Here is a 16,812-nt window from a genome sequence, read left to right as displayed (position 1 = left end):
GCGCAGCCCCTCAGTGCCCGCCCGCCCGCCCTCAGCCCCGCGCAGGCGCGCTGCGGCCCGCCCCTTCCGCCGCGCCGCTTCCGCCCATTGATCGCAACCGGCGGCGGCCGCTAGAGCTGCTGAGGCGCGGCCCGCTCCTTGGAGGCCCCGTTCCTCTCCGTCCGCGCTCGCGGCGCTCCCGCCGAGGGCTCCCCGTGCCCCCAGGGGCGGCCGCCGCTGCCCGTCGAAGGCCCCGCGGCCGCCGCGCCGTCCCGCCGGCGCTATGAAGCTCGTCAGGTGAGCGGATGGAGGCGGATCGCCGAGAGAGGCGGCGGGAAGCCCGCGCGCGCCGCCTGCCCCTCTCCCGCTCTCAGGCCGCCCGGCCTGGCGGGGCCTCGGCGCGGCGCAGGGTCTGAGGCGGGCGGCTGGGCCTGCCGAGCGGGACTGCCCGGGAAACCCCTCCGTGGGGTTGGGGGCGGAGCCGGATAGAAGCGCCTTCACGCGGTGCAGAGTTCTAAAATGGCTTCTCCTTAGCGCAGCTCTGAGCTGATAGAGTCACAGAGTATCCCGAGTTGCGAGGGATGCACGAGGTATCCCGAATGCAACTCGCACAGGGCGCCCAAACCCTGTGTCTGAAAGCGTTGTCCGAACGCTGCTTGAACCCGGTGCCACCTGGGTGCCGTTTGGGGCTTTGGCTTTGCCGGATGGAGCACCTTCAGTAGAATTCATGGCAGCTGGGAACGTTTGCTTTAAAACGTAGCATGCAGTGCGTATTGATTCTCTGTAGCAGCATGTGGTTGGATAGGCTTAGTGTGACAATGAACACCCTGTGCTTCGTTCCTAGGTTTCTGATGAAGCTGAGTCACGAGACTGTGACCATTGAGCTGAAGAATGGGACGCAGGTGCACGGCACCATCACAGGTACGGTGTGCCAGCAGCTTCCCAGTCTGACCAGAGCTGTGTGGGGTAAAGGAAACCAGAGCTGGCGCTGCTGGTGTAAGCGTGGTAACCTGAAATTAATGCAGGCACTGGTGAGGCAGTGTTACTGTTATATCAAAGGGTAGTGGGTGTACAGCCTATGCATTTATAAGGTATTTCAGTACATCTTGGGGCTGGAACTTGAAGGTCCCTTCCAACTTAAGCTGTTCTGTGATCTCATTGGTAGAGCTGCAGTACACTGTAGTTGTATCAAAACGTCACAGCTGAGTCACTGGCCAATAGCACAGATAAATGGTAAATGCTGAACATGGCTACAGCTTTGAGTTGGTCAGGCTTTTAATATGAAAGCTAGTTGTTTCTGAGGAGGATGTTTTTACTCTGCTTGAGGTATGGAAACACATGTTTGTATGTGCATGCACTGACTTAATTAAGCTGGCTTCAAAACCTGTAGTTGAAGGGATCCTGCTCTCCTGCTGTAGCCTAAGGCCTGTCCTGCAAACAGGTCTGTATGTGTTTGCATAGGGAAGCACTCATTCTATGCGGGTCTGCACAATGAAGGTGCTCCTCCTTCCTGATCCACAGGCTTTGAGAAAAGCCTTTTTAGCTGATTAGTTGCTTCTCACGCACAGAAAAGTGTGTAGATGTTTTTGTTTGCTTCAGTGAGATCAGAGGCTGATGGTGTTCCAAGAATACTCATTTTAGAGCCTCTCAAAAGACATCCAGATGTGCAGCATTCAGTAAAGGAAAGCCTTGTAGTTAAGCTGATGACTGTGCTTGGTCTCCTTGCTGGTCTCTGACTTTAAAAAAAAACAAACACAAAACCACCTAATAATAAAGATTTGTAAAAAACAGGTCAAACGTAACAGAGTTGTATTGCAGGGGATTGCTTAGTTGCTTTCATTGGCCAGCAGCAATCTACTGAGATGTGGCAGGGCTAAAAGCATGTTCTTTTGCAGCCAGATCCATCAGCTTTGTTAGAACCTGGCTCTGATGGCAGCAGTCTGTGTGTCTCCTACCGTGGTGCTCTCGCAGCCTTCACTGTTGAGCAAAGTCTCTCTCTTGCTGTGCTAAGAACCTCTAAAACCCTACAGTGTCATCCGTGGTTCTAAAATGACAGTCGTCCCTGTACATGGGTGCACAAAGCTGATGGTGGTGCTTCACACGCTGATATTAGATGTATTAGATCAGAAGGTAATGGTTGTACTTAACAAGGAAATGCAGTGTGTTTTTTTTCTACTCAAAGGTTAGTTTTCCTTCTTTCTCGAGGAGCAAAAAAGACAAATATTTTGCTTTTGTAATAAGTGGCAGTTTATTTGTTGTCCAAAGGAATCATTTTAAGCGTTCACAGTGTTGCTGTGACTAAGACCTAGGAACAGATCCCTACAGCTCGTAGCAAGTGGCTCTTCCATTGGAAATATATCAGTGAAGCATTGAGGACAGCAGCTGATAAATCAGCATAACTTAATAGAGGAAAAAAAGATGTAGTTTCTTCTTCCAGTTAAGAGGCTTAAATAACGAATGGCACGGATCCAGAAGCACGTGTTAGTGAAGTGTTGAAGTGTGTGCCCTGTGTGTTTTCACCCCTGAAATCAGACTTTCTGTCGTTTCAGGAGTGGATGTCAGTATGAATACTCATCTCAAGGCTGTGAAAATGACGCTGAAGAACAGGGAGCCTGTACAGCTGGAGACACTGAGCATTCGGGGGAATAACATCCGATACTTCATTCTGCCAGACAGTTTGCCCCTGGACACCTTGCTAGTGGATGTTGAACCAAAAGTCAAGTCCAAGAAAAGAGAAGCAGGTCGGTGCATGATTTCCCAGCCTCTGCTTGTTTTGCCTTGTCTGTGTTTTCGTGCTCTCAGACAAGGGGGAATGGTTTCAAACTGGGATAGGGGAGGTTTAGGTTGGATATTAGAAAGAAGTTTTTCACACAGAGGGTGGTGACACACTGGAGCAGGTTGCCCAAGGAGGTTGTGGATGCCCCATCCCTGGAGGCATTCAAGGCCAGGCTGGATGTGGCTCTGGGCAGCCTGGTCTGGTGGTTGGCGACCCTGCACAGAGCAGGGGGGTTGAAACTGGATGATCATTGTGGTCCTTTTCAACCCAGGCCATTCTACGATTGGAAATCTTAATTTCTATATTGCATTAATTTCTGAGGGTTTGCACTGAACTCTGCCTTGCGTGCCTTCTTTGTGTCTGTAGTTTCCTTTCATGAGACGTTATTTATACAGCTTCTCATGCATCTGTTTAAAATCTAAATGTCTTCAAGTGTGAGTAAATCTTAACCTATCACATTCTCAGAGGTAACACCAATGGGATGTACAGTTCCTGTTTTCAAAACGTCTGCTCCATTTTCCTGGTTTCTCTGGGGAACTTGGTATTTAGCCTAAGAAAGCACAGAACAGCCTCAGGAGTGGTGCTGAACTGAAATCCCACGTGGTAGTGGATACAAATAATCTGCTGGAGAACCAAATTGGAGGGGCTTCAGAATGCAGAGGGAGCTGTGGCTGTGTTCCTGTGGCTAAAGCCCTTTTCCTTAGAACCCTAACAGAGTAGGGAGTGCTTCTGTTTTTATTCTACACCGTTAACAGTTAATATGCAGTAAACTTCACAAAGTTTGTATGTGTCTTCATTCAGTAAAAGTTTTGCCCAGCGGTGTTAATCAGTGTGTCTTTCAAGAAATGAGTTAAAGGTAATTGTGCTCTGAAGTAACTGCTTGTCATTCCTCCTGTAACTAATGCTTAAGTATTTGGATCTGCAGTCTTTGATGCTCTAACAATGCATCATCATTAATCTGTTTATGTTAATAAAAGTGAATAAGGGACCTGTGGGTGTGTGCATCACAGGCTAAAATGACATCACCATCATCTGGACTGTAGAACCTCCAGCATTTCCTTCAACCTCAACCATTCTGTGCTTCTGTATTCCTTCAGTGTGCCACGACACGGCAGCACTGAGAAGCAGGAGCAAGCCAGTGGGCTGAGAATCATGTCTGAAACTGGCACGGGCATCTTGGGAAGCAGTATGGGCCTGGTTGGTGCTGGGACCCTTTAGAAATGCTGCCATTTGGTGCACAGCACCTGGGAAGGGGGGGGTTGGAAATCTTAGAGCACGGTTTCCTTCAACGCTGTACTTAATGAAAGGGTGTGAGCTGTGGGAAAAAATAAACGAGGAAAAACACGAAAACCTTTCTGGGAAGATGGTAATAACCAAAATACTCTGTGCAGCAAAATGTTGCAATTTCTTTTCCTGATTTCTGAAGAGAAAGGTTTTATCAAACAGAGAATAGGAACTGTCAGACTTCATATAGTATTTGGAAGCAGTGATGTTTCAGCTCCTTGTTATCTGCAGCAAAGTCAGAGACAGACAGTAGCCCATGGAAGCTGGGCACTGGAACACCTAACACAAAAGATGACAATGCTGTCTAAAACGTTGTGGGAATTAGCAGGTTTAATATCTGACTTACTCCTTCCGTGTGATGAGACGTGAGGTCGTTCATGCTAGCAGCAGAATGTTCTCATCTAAATTAAAGCGTTCCAAGGTCTCACTTGTTCCATCCTTTCTGTTTTATTTACTCAGTTGCTGGAAGAGGCCGTGGCCGAGGCCGTGGAAGAGGCCGGGGCCGCGGCAGAGGAAGAGGAGGCCCAAGACGATAACTTCTCCCATGCCACTGTTAGCAAATTCTGGGTGACTTTGGATTCTTTTTGTACAGGTCTTGTTTATGGTATCCGTTTTTAATAAACCGAGAAGTGAAACAGGTGTCTTTCTTTTGTTATTGAAGTATGGGATGGGAGGCATGCATAGAAATGGGCTGCTGCAGACTAAGCGTGTCCTGTTGGTGTTGATTATGACTTTCAAGATTTCATCCACCCCTGAAGGCTGTGAGATGACCTTCTGCTCTTTGCCCCATAGAGATGGACTTGTGTTGACGCACTCTGAAAATGTTTGAAACAAAATCCCTCTTTTATAAGGCACTTGCCATCATCTAATGGTTAAATAAGGCACTGCATTTAGAACCTGTGTTCCGTGAGCATGTCTCTTGTGTTCTTCATTGACCTCTGTGGAAGTTCATAGATAAAATGTTACTGTTTTCTATTACATGACGCTTAAAATTTAAGCATGGTGCTTCTATAGAACATTAACACGGGCAAATGAAACAGTTCTGTGGAACTGCTGGACTGTTGCATCTCATGATTAAAATTAAAGTACACTTGGATATGAACTTTGTCAAAGCTAGTTGTATGGCATACTTATGGGTGTTGGTTGGCTTATAAGGCAGCTTGTTAATTACAGGCATTTGTAATGTTTGTTTAGTACATCCCTAGCAAAAGGTACAGCTCAGGGCAGAACCGCACACTGGAATTGGAAGTTTACTTCTTCTGGAGACAAGAACTTCTGCAGCTGGCTTTCTGGAGTGGCAGGGATATTTGCCAGTGCTTCAGTGCAAGAACGTGCCTGCTTGGTTGCTTCTGTTTCCAGGTAGGCAGTGCTAGAGCAGAGAGGGGAAGAATTGCCTCACGGAAGGCACTGGTTAATTCATGCTAGCTAGAGCGTTTGTGAGCTGCTGTTCTGCTTCTTGCCCTCTTACAGACGCCATATTAAAGCTTCATCTTGTTACAGGAGAGTTGTTTTCTGAACCATTGAGGGACCTCCCAAGAGCACTTTTTGGTAAATATAGCACCCAAGATTCTCCAGTCTCTAAGTAGCTGCTACAAGTAATGGTTGCTGCTGGCTTCCAGAAGTGCCCGGTCACTGGTGGTGTGGGTAAGGTCTTTCCCAATCCAGTTCTCCGTGTTCATGCGACAGTGGAGACTCTTTCCCTCTTCAGTCTCTTCCTTATGAAAGTTAGGAGTGCCCCCAGGGGTATGCACATGGTGGATGAGGCCACCAGCAGCCCTATCACTGCCAGGGCGTAGCTGGGGTAGTCTCTTGTCACCAGCTGCCCCTACAAGAGAGAGAAGCAGCATTGGGTCTGGTCTGCCACGTCCCAAAGTCAGTGCAGCCTCCAGCATAGCCACGTGTTTATTTAAACGGGCCAGCAGAGAAGCACAGAGCACCGCTGCCTGAAGGTGGAACAGCTCATGAGTCTCCTCAGCACTCTCTTCGTCCCACCTCACGGCCTTAAAACTGACACCAAGAACAGAGCTGCTGTAGCTGTTACGTGTGATTTTGGCTTTGATTCGCTTCTCTTAATGAGGTGGCTCCACAAGGACCCGTGGCTTTGTTCTGCTCCTGGGCCCGTGGGCTCACGCTGACACTCGGTCAGCAGGGCAGGCCCTCTGCAGGCTCCAAAATAAGCCGTGGCACGAAAACTAAGTGCTTAATTTGTTTCTGCATGCTAGGAACATTTCCACAGAAGGTTATGAGCCTGTAATTGCTTACCCAGCTGTCATTCCTTTGGGATAAATACGCAGTTAAGCATTCTTACAAATGTGTTTTGGCCGTGAAGAAAAATGTCCATGGCAATCCTGAAAGCTTTCAGTTTGTGAAAGCCAGCAGCAGCTTTGTTCAGTTAAAATAGCTATTTTTTTTTATTTTTTACATTTAATGTGTACTTTTAAAGTCGATACTTTGGTCTTGAATTAATGAAGGTTTGGTTTTTTAAGCAAAGCATTACCTGTGTGCCATCCCACGCTTGGTATTGAAGGGTTCCTGTGAGGATATAGTCGGAGAGGTAAAATATAAAGAGGCTTATAATGAGCAGAGGGCTAGCAAAAGCCCACATTGCTTTCCAGTACCAGTTTAGCTTGCGTCCAATCATCGTCTGAAGATCTTTCTCAAATCTGTGTTTAAAAACAGAAACAAAAACACAGCATATTCCTGCGTATGGTCAATCCGCGCCCTGATCCGAGTCACTTCAGCAGCACCTACAGAAAACACGAGCGCAGGGAGTGGAGAGCATACCTGGTCAGGAGGGGTAATGAGCAAAGAACTTGCCTGAAAAACTGCTTCGTGGGGATTAGAGAGTGAGGTTGGAATGAAGGGGCCCCTTCACCTTGCTGGGAGCAGAGCCTAGCAGAAAAACTCAAGCCCCAGGTGGTGTTTGCAGTGCTGGCCTGCGGCCGCCATCCCACCCCTCACTCAGGCTATGAGAAAAGGAGGTGTTGAGCTGTTACCTTCTTAGCCCGTAGATGTAGCATACAGCGATGGTTTCTACCAGCACGATGAGCAGCAGCGAGAGGGTGGCCGCGTAGTCGTTGAATATGTCAAACCAGTAGTTCCCAGCCTCCATGGTGAATATGAGGCCGATGATGCAGTTAATGAAACACACAAAACCTGCGTGGATAAAACAGAGACCCTGCCCTTATATATGGAAATCAAACTGCATGAGGAGCACGTAGCATTTATCATGGGAGTTAATGCTGTTACAGGGGCTGGAGGAAACCTGAATGACTTCCCCATTGCTTGCCTCTACACCATGTTGTGTATCAGGCCTGTGTTTCAGTACGTAGCAACATGGCAGCACGCAGGGCATGAACACCATCACTGGAGGTGTTCAAGGCCAGGTTGGATGGGGCCCTGGGCAGTCTGGTCTAGTACCAGAGCTGGAGGTTGGTGGCCCTGCCTGTGGCGGGGAGGCTGGAACTGGATCCCTGGTGTCTATTCCAACCCAAGCCATTCTGTGATTTACGGTTGGGCTAGACGATCTTGTAGGTCCTTTCCAAACTTGTGATTCTATGATTCTTTGCTCTTGATACAGATCTCAAAGTGCCACAGAGTACGGGTTGCAAAAGAGAGGCAAGCTTTTCCCCTCTGGAAAAGGTGTGGCCCATGTGCATGTTTGTGAATGCGCCACTGTGTCCTTCAACTGCCAATCTTCTGCCTCCAGAATACTGCACAGTTGCAGCACATCCTCACCACTGAGTGAGAAAAACTGGGAGCTAGTCGTGGCCTTGGCAAGCCCCTTGTTCCTGCTGGGCTCTTCAGCTGTGAGCTCCTGCAGCTCCTGGGCACGGTGTGTGTTACTGAGCTATTCACACTCACCCCTGTTCTCTGCCTGATGAAAACGTGAATTTTAAATGTTTCCCCCCACACTCTTTTGTCTGTGTGGAGGACTGTGGATTCTGGTTGACAGTAACAGTGATAAAAACAGTTTTTAAGGAGGGATGGCTAAACGTGATGCTTGATTGAGAGCGTGTACTGCGTTTGACCACTGGTTCACTTCTGAGGACGCTGGTGATATGTATGCAAAACTGCAGAGCCACTTGCTACAGACGTCCTGGCATTCCTCCTGGCCCTTTGTGCAATGCAATCATGCAGCGTGTGTGGGACAGCCAGGGAACCAGGCCTAGCCAACATGGGTTCACGAGAGGCAGGTCTTGCCTGACCAACCTCATCTCCTATGACTGGATGACCACTGGTTGAGGAAGAGCTGTGGGTGCAATCTACCTAGACTTTAGTAAAGGCTGCAACTGTCCTCCTCAGCATTCTCTTGCAGAAGCTGTCAGTCCGTTGCTTAGACAGGTGCACTCTTCACTGGGTAAAAAACTGTCTGGATGCTGGTGAATTGAGTTATATACAGCTGGGGACATAATGAGTGATGCTCCCCAGGGGTCAATACTGGGGCTGAACTGATTTGATATCTTTACTGATTATCTGGATGAGGGGATTGAGTGCATCCTTAGTAAGTTTGCAAATGACACCAAGCTGGGAGGAAGTATTCATCTGCCTGAAGGTAGAAAGGCCTTTAGAGGGATCTGGACAGGATGGATCAATGGGCTGAAGCCAATTGCATGAGCTTCAACAAGACCGAGTGCCTGGTCCTGCACTTGGATTCCAGTTGGATATTAGGAAAAATCTCTTTGGAGAGTGGTGAGGCAGTGGCACAGGCTGCCCAGGGAGCTGGTTGTCACATCCCTGTAGGTGTTCAAGAACCATGTGGATGTGGCAGTGAGGGATGTGGTTAATGGGCGTGGAGGTGATTGATTGACAGTTGGACTAGATGATCTTAGAGGTCTATTCCAGCCTTAACAATTCTGTGATTCCATGCCTTTCTCTCCTTGAGGACAGAGAGATGCTGAGGGGCTGTGGGACACCGTGCTATGCATACCTGCTCTCCCTGTGTGACCAAGGCTACCTTATGGCAGGCACTTACCAGAGATTACCTCCTTAGAGAAGCGTGAGGTGATGGCCTTGCTGTCGGTCAGGGGCGTAAGGATGGCGGCGGTGTTGCCCAGCATGCTGCCAATGCCCAGCATTAGCAGCATGGCAAAGTAGAGCACAGAGTACAGCTGAGACACCTCCATGTTTTTGATGGCTTCTGAGTAGACAATGAATGCCAGCCCGGTTCCTTGGACAGCCTGCCAGCAGGAAGGAAGCAGTGAGTGAGGTGGGGGCTTGGCCACCTATAAGCTTATGATAAGGAATCATTTCAGTGGGAGGGAAGTCACATTCCTCCCAGTTGTAGTGCCTTTCAATCTGATGTTCCAGGGATGCACAATGTGTCAAGCAAAGGGGGACTGAAGCCCAGGCAGAAGTACAAAGCAGCCCCTTTGGAAAGCTGCATGGAGGGAAAGGGCCAGGAGGTGTTAGTGGACAGCTGGCTGCAAATGAGCCAGCGGTGTGCCCAGGTAGCCAAGAGGGCCAATGGCATCCTGGCTTGTATCAGAAATAGTGCAGAGAGCAGGAGCACAGAGGTAATCTTCCCTCTCTACTCGAAACTGGTGAGGCTCAAGTGCTGTGTTCACAGACACTGAGGTCCAGAGAAGGGCAACTAAGCCGTGAGGGGTCTGGAGCACAAGTCTTAGGAGGAGTGGCTGAGGGAGTGGGATTGTTCAGTGTGGAGAAGAGGAGGCTCAGGGGAGACCTGATTGCTCTCTACAGCTGCCTGAAAGGAGGCTGTGGCGAGGTGGGGCTTGGCCTCTTCTCCCAGCGAACAGTGATAGGGTGAGAGTTTTGTGCCAGGGGAGGTTCAGGTTGGATATTAGGAAGAATTTCTTCTCAGGACGGTGGTGCAGTCACCATCCCTGGAGGTGTTCAAGAAATGTGTAGATGTGGCACTGAAGGATGTGGTCAGTGGGCATAGCGGGGGTGGGTTGGTGGTTGGACTAGGTGACCTTAGAGGGCTTTTCCAGTCTTAACGATTCTATGGTTCTTACCGTGTCTAACTCAGCTTCTAAGCTGCAGTTTTTCAGCTGGGGTGACAACTGAGCATACTCCTGTGGGTGGGCAGCCATGAGGTAGTCCTTCATCTCGCTGAGGTTGTCTGCCGTCAAGGAGCCTTCCTCCAGATCGAAAGTATTCATCAGCAGCAGGATCACCCTGTGGTGGATGGCAGGGGTTTAGTGCCCATTGCAGATGGAACAGAGATGCCAGGGCCAAGTGATGGAAAGGGGCTGGGTCAGCACTGCCCAGTCCAAATGGCATCATCACCTTTACTAGAGCAGTCCTAAATCTGGTGCTGCGTGTTGTTGTTTGTTCACCTCCCCTTTAACTTGCAAGGAATGGTTTCTGATGGCAAACAAGTAAACAAAATACCCAGCTCTTACTTGTTTATGCAGCTTTCGTAGTTAAACGTCGCCTTGAAGCCGTAGATGGAGAAAGTCACAATGCTGGCGAATATGGACGTGGTGCTGTTGATGAGGGAGACGATGATGGCATGCCGCTCACAGTTGTTGCTCGGATCATTGTAGCTGGCAAAGGCAATGAGGCTGCCAAAGCCCAGACCCAGTGAGAAGAAGATCTGTGTGGCGGCACTGATCCACGTTTTGGGGTTTGACAGCTGCTCCAGCTGCAAAGGATGGGGAGGATGGGGTTTCGAGGCTGCACATTCTGTACTGCCCCTTGGAGATTGCAGGGATATGGGACAGGACTGCGACGGTGATGAGGTTACACCCACACCCAGGAGTGAAGGGAATTGGCTTGTGTCCCTTTGCACACCCGTTTTAGCTCAGGGCCATAGTCGTGGCAGGATTAGTGCACGGTTTGGAAGCAGTACACTGCAGGTGGCGTTAGAGGGCATCCTTCTCTGCAGGAAAGCAAGGAGGTGTGGGCAATGTGGCAGGGAAGCCCCCTGCAGCTCACTGCTGAGACTTTCCGACATCTCACCAGGGCTACCAATGGAAAAACCGCGTTATGAAGAAAGGCAGCACTGTCACCTTTTGGAAACCTACACATTCAGTCAGCAATAACATCTAGTTAAAAATTGAGTGCAGTTTTTCCATACCTTTGGAGTAAACATGTATATCAACCCATTGACAGCTCCGTGAAGTGTCAGTCCTCTGATGAGGTATATGATGAGAACACAGTATGGCAAGGAGGCTGTGACATAGACGACCTATGGGGAGGAGGGGGAACATCTCAGCAGTGCACATGAAGAACTGCCATTATTGTGTTTGTTATCTGTACTACCCCTTAAACAAATATTTTCAGGTAAATCTAACTTAAGATTTAGGTTTTTATTGTTAATGAAGATCCATGCTACTGTTCCAGGGGTCTTCTCATTAAGAACCAATGTAAAATATTTGCAGCTTTTCTGAGCTCAGCTCTGCATTTAGTGAAATAACATTGGTTTGCCCATCAAAGGTCAACATGTGCTCTAAGAGGAAGGACTGCAGACCTCATAAATGGTCAAAATCAAGCCGGAATGACAGCATCCTAATTTGGATGTATAAAAAAGACTTTAGATTAATGTAACTCAGGTTTTCTTCCAATTGTCTTCTAGAAGCTTTTGATCAACCTGAATCTAAGCCACCACAGGGAGGGCCAGGCACGAAAAAGATAGAAGCCAAGCAACCTCTCTCTGCAAACATCCTGATGATTCATCTAAAAACTGACTCACAGACCAGGGACAAGTATGAGAGTGGGCTCAATGAAGCCATGCCAACCTCTTCTGATGCTGGAATGCCAATAGGGAAGAAACCCAGCAACACTGCATTTGGCTGAGTGGCAGCTCCTTATGGAAGAAACAAGTTTGTATCTTCAGGCATCTGTCTATCCTTGCAACAAGACTTGAAATACATCAGCTTTATGTTCCTCGGCAGGACAGCCCTGTGCCCATCTCATAAATCCTTCTTCAGTTCTGTTGCTGCAAATCCACTGGGGCTGCTCTTTCTATCACTGAGGAGCCCCTTCCATTGCTATGCGATATCAGTACATCCTGGCTATTTTATTGGGGCCATTTTTGCCCACAAACCCAGTTGCAGCAAGTTTCAGAGGTTACTCTTAGTTTGTAGTCTCTTGGGCTTCTGTGCTTGTCTAATGCGATTTGTGGATTACAGCACTCAGCTCTGTTCTTAGTGGAGGCTTTTAGGACATTTCTTTCCTCCCCCTCCTTATAACTTCTGCTGCAGATAAAAAGAAAGCAAAAAGGCCAAGCAGACCTCTTTTTCTCTTGCAAAGCTTGAGCAATAGGTGTCTCCTGCCACAGTCAGCACCACCAGAGGTGGTGCCTGCCCCTCACCTTGCCTGTGGACGCGGTGCCGCGGAGGATGCAGAGGTAGACCACCAGCCAGGCCAGTATCAGGCACAGTGCCTGCTCCCACTGCACGGTCCCACTGGTCTCCAGTGAGGGAGAGATGTTCAGGGTCTGACGGTACCAGAAGTACTGGGTGGAAGACGTCTTCTCGCATTCCTCCTCGTACCCTGTGCGGTTGCTGTTCAGGGGGCAGGTGGCCCACGGCAGTGGGTCCTGGAAGGGAGGGAGGACAGCGGTGGAAATAGAGGTTAGGGAAGCTTTTCCCTTGGGGATGTCTTGTCCCCGTGTTGTACCTCCTGGCCCTGTGCTGACACCATCCCTTGGTAGTGAGGCCTGGGGACAACTCACTCTCCAAGGGCTGATCCTCTCCTCTGGAGATGACCCTCTCTCTCCCTACGGACTGAGCCTCTCTGATCATCTTACCTGAAGCCAACCCTATCTCCTAGGGATGACCTTCTCCCTGGGGACCAACTCTCTCCCCTGTGACCAACCTCTCTACCATCTCTGCTGGAGCCAAGCATATCTCCTAGCTCTGAGCTTCTCCCAGAGGACTGAACTCCTGCCCTGGAGCACATGACGTGGACTATCCTGGAGCTGAGCAATGTCCAGTACCAGTGCAAAGCCCTTGGGATCCTCCATGGGGCTAAGCCATACCACCAGGCACCCACGTACCTGGAAAGAGTGGAAGAGGTACCAGAAGGCCCAGGCATTGATCACATTGTAGTACATGGAGAGGAAGAACGAGACGACCACACTGGCAACACCTGCAAGTGGGAGAGAGCGTGTGGTCAGCGGCAAAGCCCAGAAGCCAATGATGACAGGATGGCCTCCTCATGTCAGGGCTGGCCTGAACTGATCTCCACACATCAGTCACCCCAGAGAGTGAACATTCAATTTATTGTTACAACAAAACGCGCGTGTAAGCAAGCTCACTTGGGGCCATGGGGGTGATTTCATGTCTTAATTAAGCTACAAGGACTGGACTCTGATAAACACGAGGCTGCAGTGGGGAAGCCAAAGCCCCATCCTGCTGCTCTGTGGGAGCGATGCTCAGCATGGGCAGCCCGGGGCTGGGTTTGGCTCTGATCTTCAGGCCACCACCATTCTGGCAGCCTGCCCCAGGGCAGTGGGGCTTAGGCCTCTGTGCCTGAGCAAGGTTCAGCTCCAGTGTTAGGAGAGGGAGGGGGAAAATGCCCAGCATTTGCAAAGCCTGTTGGTACCCCATCTCCTGCCTGCTTTCATCTCTGAAGGACAAATTATCTGTGTTCCTTCAGTACTTAAAAAAAAAAAAAAAGAAAGAAAGAAAAAAAAGAAAGAAAGCAACAAAATAAAAGATGGAAATAGAGGACATACCAACCCCACAGAGGTAGGGGCTTATTATTTTCCAGGCTCCGATGCTCCCCTTGCGCATGCGCTGCCCCACCGCCAGCTCCAGGTAGAGCAGCGGCATCCCCTCCACGATCAGCATGATGATGTATGGGATCAAAAAGCCACCTGTGAGGGAAAGCAGACGGTGTCCAGCATACCGTCAGCCTGTAAATACTGCATTGCCCTCTCAGCAGCCGAGTTACCCCAGTGGTGGTGGCTGGCTGGCTCCTGTCCCAGCACCTCATTTGTTCAGGAGCACAACACAGCCTGAGGGATATCTCTTGGGGTTTCAGCAGGTGTCCTGGCCAGGACAAGGAATTTTCCATGGGCATTTGGCAGAGCTGGGATTTCTGTTGTTCAACTGTGGGTCACCAATGGCTGGAGCAATGTGCAGAGCTGTTAACAGGTAACAGCATGCCAGCCTGACCTCTGAAAGGTGCTAAGACAATGAAGGCAAGGAGAAGTGGGCTTCACACGCAGCGTTCTGTGATCGGGAGCAAAGTAACAGCAACATCCATGTAGAATGAAGAATTTTAAGTAATGTATTGAAGCCTGGAAGGAGAGGAGGGAGGAGGGCGAGGGGCAGGATGCGCATCGGCTTGGATTTCTGGTGGGAAGACAAAGTCCTTCCCCTTCACTTCGAGAAAGAGCTGCTGACTGAGTCGAACCCTGGATTTCTTCCTGAAGCCTTCCCTGGTTCTCCTTTTACAGCGAGCCAAAAAATTTACGTAAATATCTCTTATTTAGGATTTAATCTGTGGCATTAACATTCTTCGCGATGGGCTTGGTGCAGTGGCACAGAGGAAAGGGCTCCAGCAGCGGACAAAGGAAAGGACTGGAAATAAACACCGAGCAATAATCCGGTTTATTCTCGGAATTCATGTCCTACCGCCCGGCTCTGTCTTTATTAACAAGGCCTTTGTTAGCCCGTTAGGTAACTTCCTATGCCGTAAGGGAGGCAATCCATCTGCTGGGCCGGACAGGGCCGGCCGTGCTCCCTGCAAGGAGGAGGCCAAGGGGCAGCCGCCAGCATCCCCCGGTGCCTGGCATACCCAGCGCTTGAATTCCTGCAGCACTGTTTTGTTTGCTGCGGGTCTTGCGGCCCCCTGGAAAGGCACTCAGTGCTTTCTAAGAGGGCAGTGAAAGTAATTAGGAGAAGCAAAGCCCACTGCAGGAGTTTTAGACAAACAGTAGGGAGAGCTGCTCCTCCCCTGGGAAATTCAACCGGGAGGACAGAACTAGTGGAGAAACTGCTCTTAGAAAAACACGCTTTTCAGAAAACACTTGATTTTATTTGCTCTTTTTCTTTGGTTTGATCAAATGTTCCACTTTGGGGCATGTCAGAGAATTTTCACCATCTACTACGCTATTCATGTGAGGGCAAACCACAAAACCTCCTCCCCAGTGTTTGTGTTCTGCTGCCTGTCAGGGTGCCTGCCAAGATGAGCTGTTGGAGTGCTCATCACGTGTGGTTTATCTGCATACAGGCACCTGAGTGTTGTGCCAGAGCTCAGTGTCAGACATGAAGCCTTTACTGTCCAAAAGCTCTGCCTTGAAAAGTATTCCCAGAATCCAGCCCTTCCATCACTTCTGCCCTCAAAAATCATAGAGTTGTAGAATAGCCTGGGTTGAAAATAACCATAATGATCATCTAGTTTCAAGCCCCCCGCTATGTGCAGGGTCGCCAATCAAATGGCTAAGAAGGCTTCGGACACAGCAGCATTTTGCTTCTGCTTTAGTTTTGTCCATGGCATTATCTGAGTTTTTCTGACCCAGTCCCTCAGGGCAGCTCTCATGTGGTCCCAGCACTGGAGCTGGCTTCTCAACAACCAGCATGAACCAAATCCTACCACCTCTGCATTTAAAAGCAGGCCGTGAGTCAACGTTCATTGCATGAAATGAACAAAAAGAACTGAAACATCTCTTTGTGTTTCTTTCCTGAAAGGAACAGAAGTCAGAAGCAGAGCAGCAGTAAATGAGGTAGATACTGATCGTGTCACTTAATGCATGAATAAGATGGGTCCAATGCTCCGACAACAGATACAGTGGTATAAAACTGGGATGGTTTATGAACATGGGCAGTTTCTGCACAGGCAGTTCTTCAGTAAATGACAGTTACCCAGAGGTAGTTATGTACCAGAAGAGATTGTTAGTGGTGTTTTTCAATTAACTGATTAACTGACTTTCGATTTCTAAGGAACAACGTCCATGGATGCTATATGATTTGAACATCATCTTTCTTCAGTTTGGACCTAGGAGAGGGATGGGCGTTTTGGAGCCCATTTATTCCCTGTTATCAAAGCTTCCTGTGAGGCATTAGCACAGGAGCACCTGCTGATTGAGGATTTTCATCCGAATTCAAGGCAGCTCTGCGGCCAAGTTATCACCTCCCGGAGTAAGGTTTGTATAAAGGACAACACGTTAATGACAGCTCCTCGATACATTACAGCAGATCCTTCAATCAGCTCAGCGTGAGCATCTCCCCACCTCTTACTTGAATCATTTACCACTCAGTGAACTTGTGATGATCTGAACTCATTTCTGGTGCCTTCAGAATGGCTCGAGGGGGCAGGAAAGCAATATGTAAATATCATATGGACCTACAGTTCTCATCCTGCTCCATTCCTTTCACAAAACATGGGGCTTCCCACTGTCCCATTGTACTTCTGGGAAATGAGTGCAGTGTAGGGGCAGCGGTCAGGTGAGCATCTTATGCTAAAGAACACATAAAACAAAGCGGACAAAGCCCAAACTAGCTGTATGGTGTCCCCTTCTTGCACAGTACAAGGAACTTTCCTCCTGAAACAAGCAGAAGAAAAACCTGACGTCCTGCTCTGCTCCGGACCCTGGTGGGGTCAACAAGGACGAAACGCTTCTGGAGCTCATCATCACACTTCTAGAAGCAGAAAGCGAGAAACATAAACCACACTTACCTCCTCCGTACATCTGACACAAATACGGGAACCTCCAGACGTTCCCCAGCCCCACGGCATAAGAGATGCAGGCAAAAACAAACTGCAAGGGGTTGTCCCACAGCGGCCGGGCCTTCTCCATGTCCTGCAGGTGGGCAGCCGTCCTGTTGCCACTGCCGGCCCACAGGTGCTCTGCC

At 49.3% G+C, this 16,812-nt stretch overlaps 2 protein-coding genes across 4 annotated transcripts; one reads left to right on the top strand and one right to left on the bottom strand.

Moving 5' to 3' along the window:
* The first annotated feature begins 73 nt into the window (after positions 1-73).
* Positions 74-5,141, top strand: SNRPD1 (small nuclear ribonucleoprotein D1 polypeptide). 3 transcript variants are annotated; one of them, XM_015281596.4, is made up of 4 exons: positions 74-276; positions 824-900; positions 2,529-2,720; positions 4,499-4,674. In XM_015281596.4, the coding sequence occupies exons 1-4, from the start codon at positions 263-265 to the stop codon at positions 4,573-4,575; spliced, it is 360 nt and encodes a 119-aa protein (XP_015137082.1). In that variant the 5' UTR covers positions 74-262; the 3' UTR covers positions 4,576-4,674.
* On the bottom strand, positions 4,352-16,812 carry SLC6A20 (solute carrier family 6 member 20). The gene is made up of 11 exons (XM_418798.7): positions 16,637-16,812; positions 13,689-13,829; positions 13,008-13,099; positions 12,321-12,548; positions 11,085-11,195; positions 10,408-10,649; positions 10,018-10,180; positions 9,015-9,219; positions 7,036-7,195; positions 6,537-6,702; positions 4,352-5,864 (listed from the first exon to the last, which is right to left on the bottom strand). Exons 1-11 carry the CDS (start codon positions 16,755-16,757, stop codon positions 5,715-5,717), a joined length of 1,779 nt encoding a protein of 592 aa, XP_418798.4. The 5' UTR covers positions 16,758-16,812; the 3' UTR covers positions 4,352-5,714.

This window comes from Gallus gallus, chromosome 2 (assembly GCF_016699485.2).
Source record: "Gallus gallus isolate bGalGal1 chromosome 2, bGalGal1.mat.broiler.GRCg7b, whole genome shotgun sequence".
Taxonomy (NCBI): Eukaryota; Metazoa; Chordata; class Aves; order Galliformes; family Phasianidae; genus Gallus; species Gallus gallus.
This window is presented reverse-complemented; position numbering and strand designations above follow the sequence as displayed.

Excerpts from the sequence above, each read along its gene's own strand:
- SNRPD1 (XM_015281596.4), top strand. Across the intron at positions 901-2,528 it reads GGTGCACGGCACCATCACAG|GAGTGGATGTCAGTATGAAT; the intron begins GTACGGTGTGCC and ends CTGTCGTTTCAG. Across the intron at positions 2,721-4,498 it reads GTCCAAGAAAAGAGAAGCAG|TTGCTGGAAGAGGCCGTGGC; the intron begins GTCGGTGCATGA and ends TTATTTACTCAG.
- SLC6A20 (XM_418798.7), bottom strand. The coding sequence starts at position 16,757 with ATGGAGAAGGCCCGGCCGCTGTGGGACAACCCCTTGCAGTTTGTTTTT. Across the intron at positions 13,830-16,636 it reads GTGTCAGATGTACGGAGGAG|GTGGCTTTTTGATCCCATAC; the intron begins GTAAGTGTGGTT and ends TTTCCCTCACAG. Across the intron at positions 5,865-6,536 it reads AAGCGTGGGATGGCACACAG|GGGCAGCTGGTGACAAGAGA; the intron begins GTAATGCTTTGC and ends TCTCTCTTGTAG.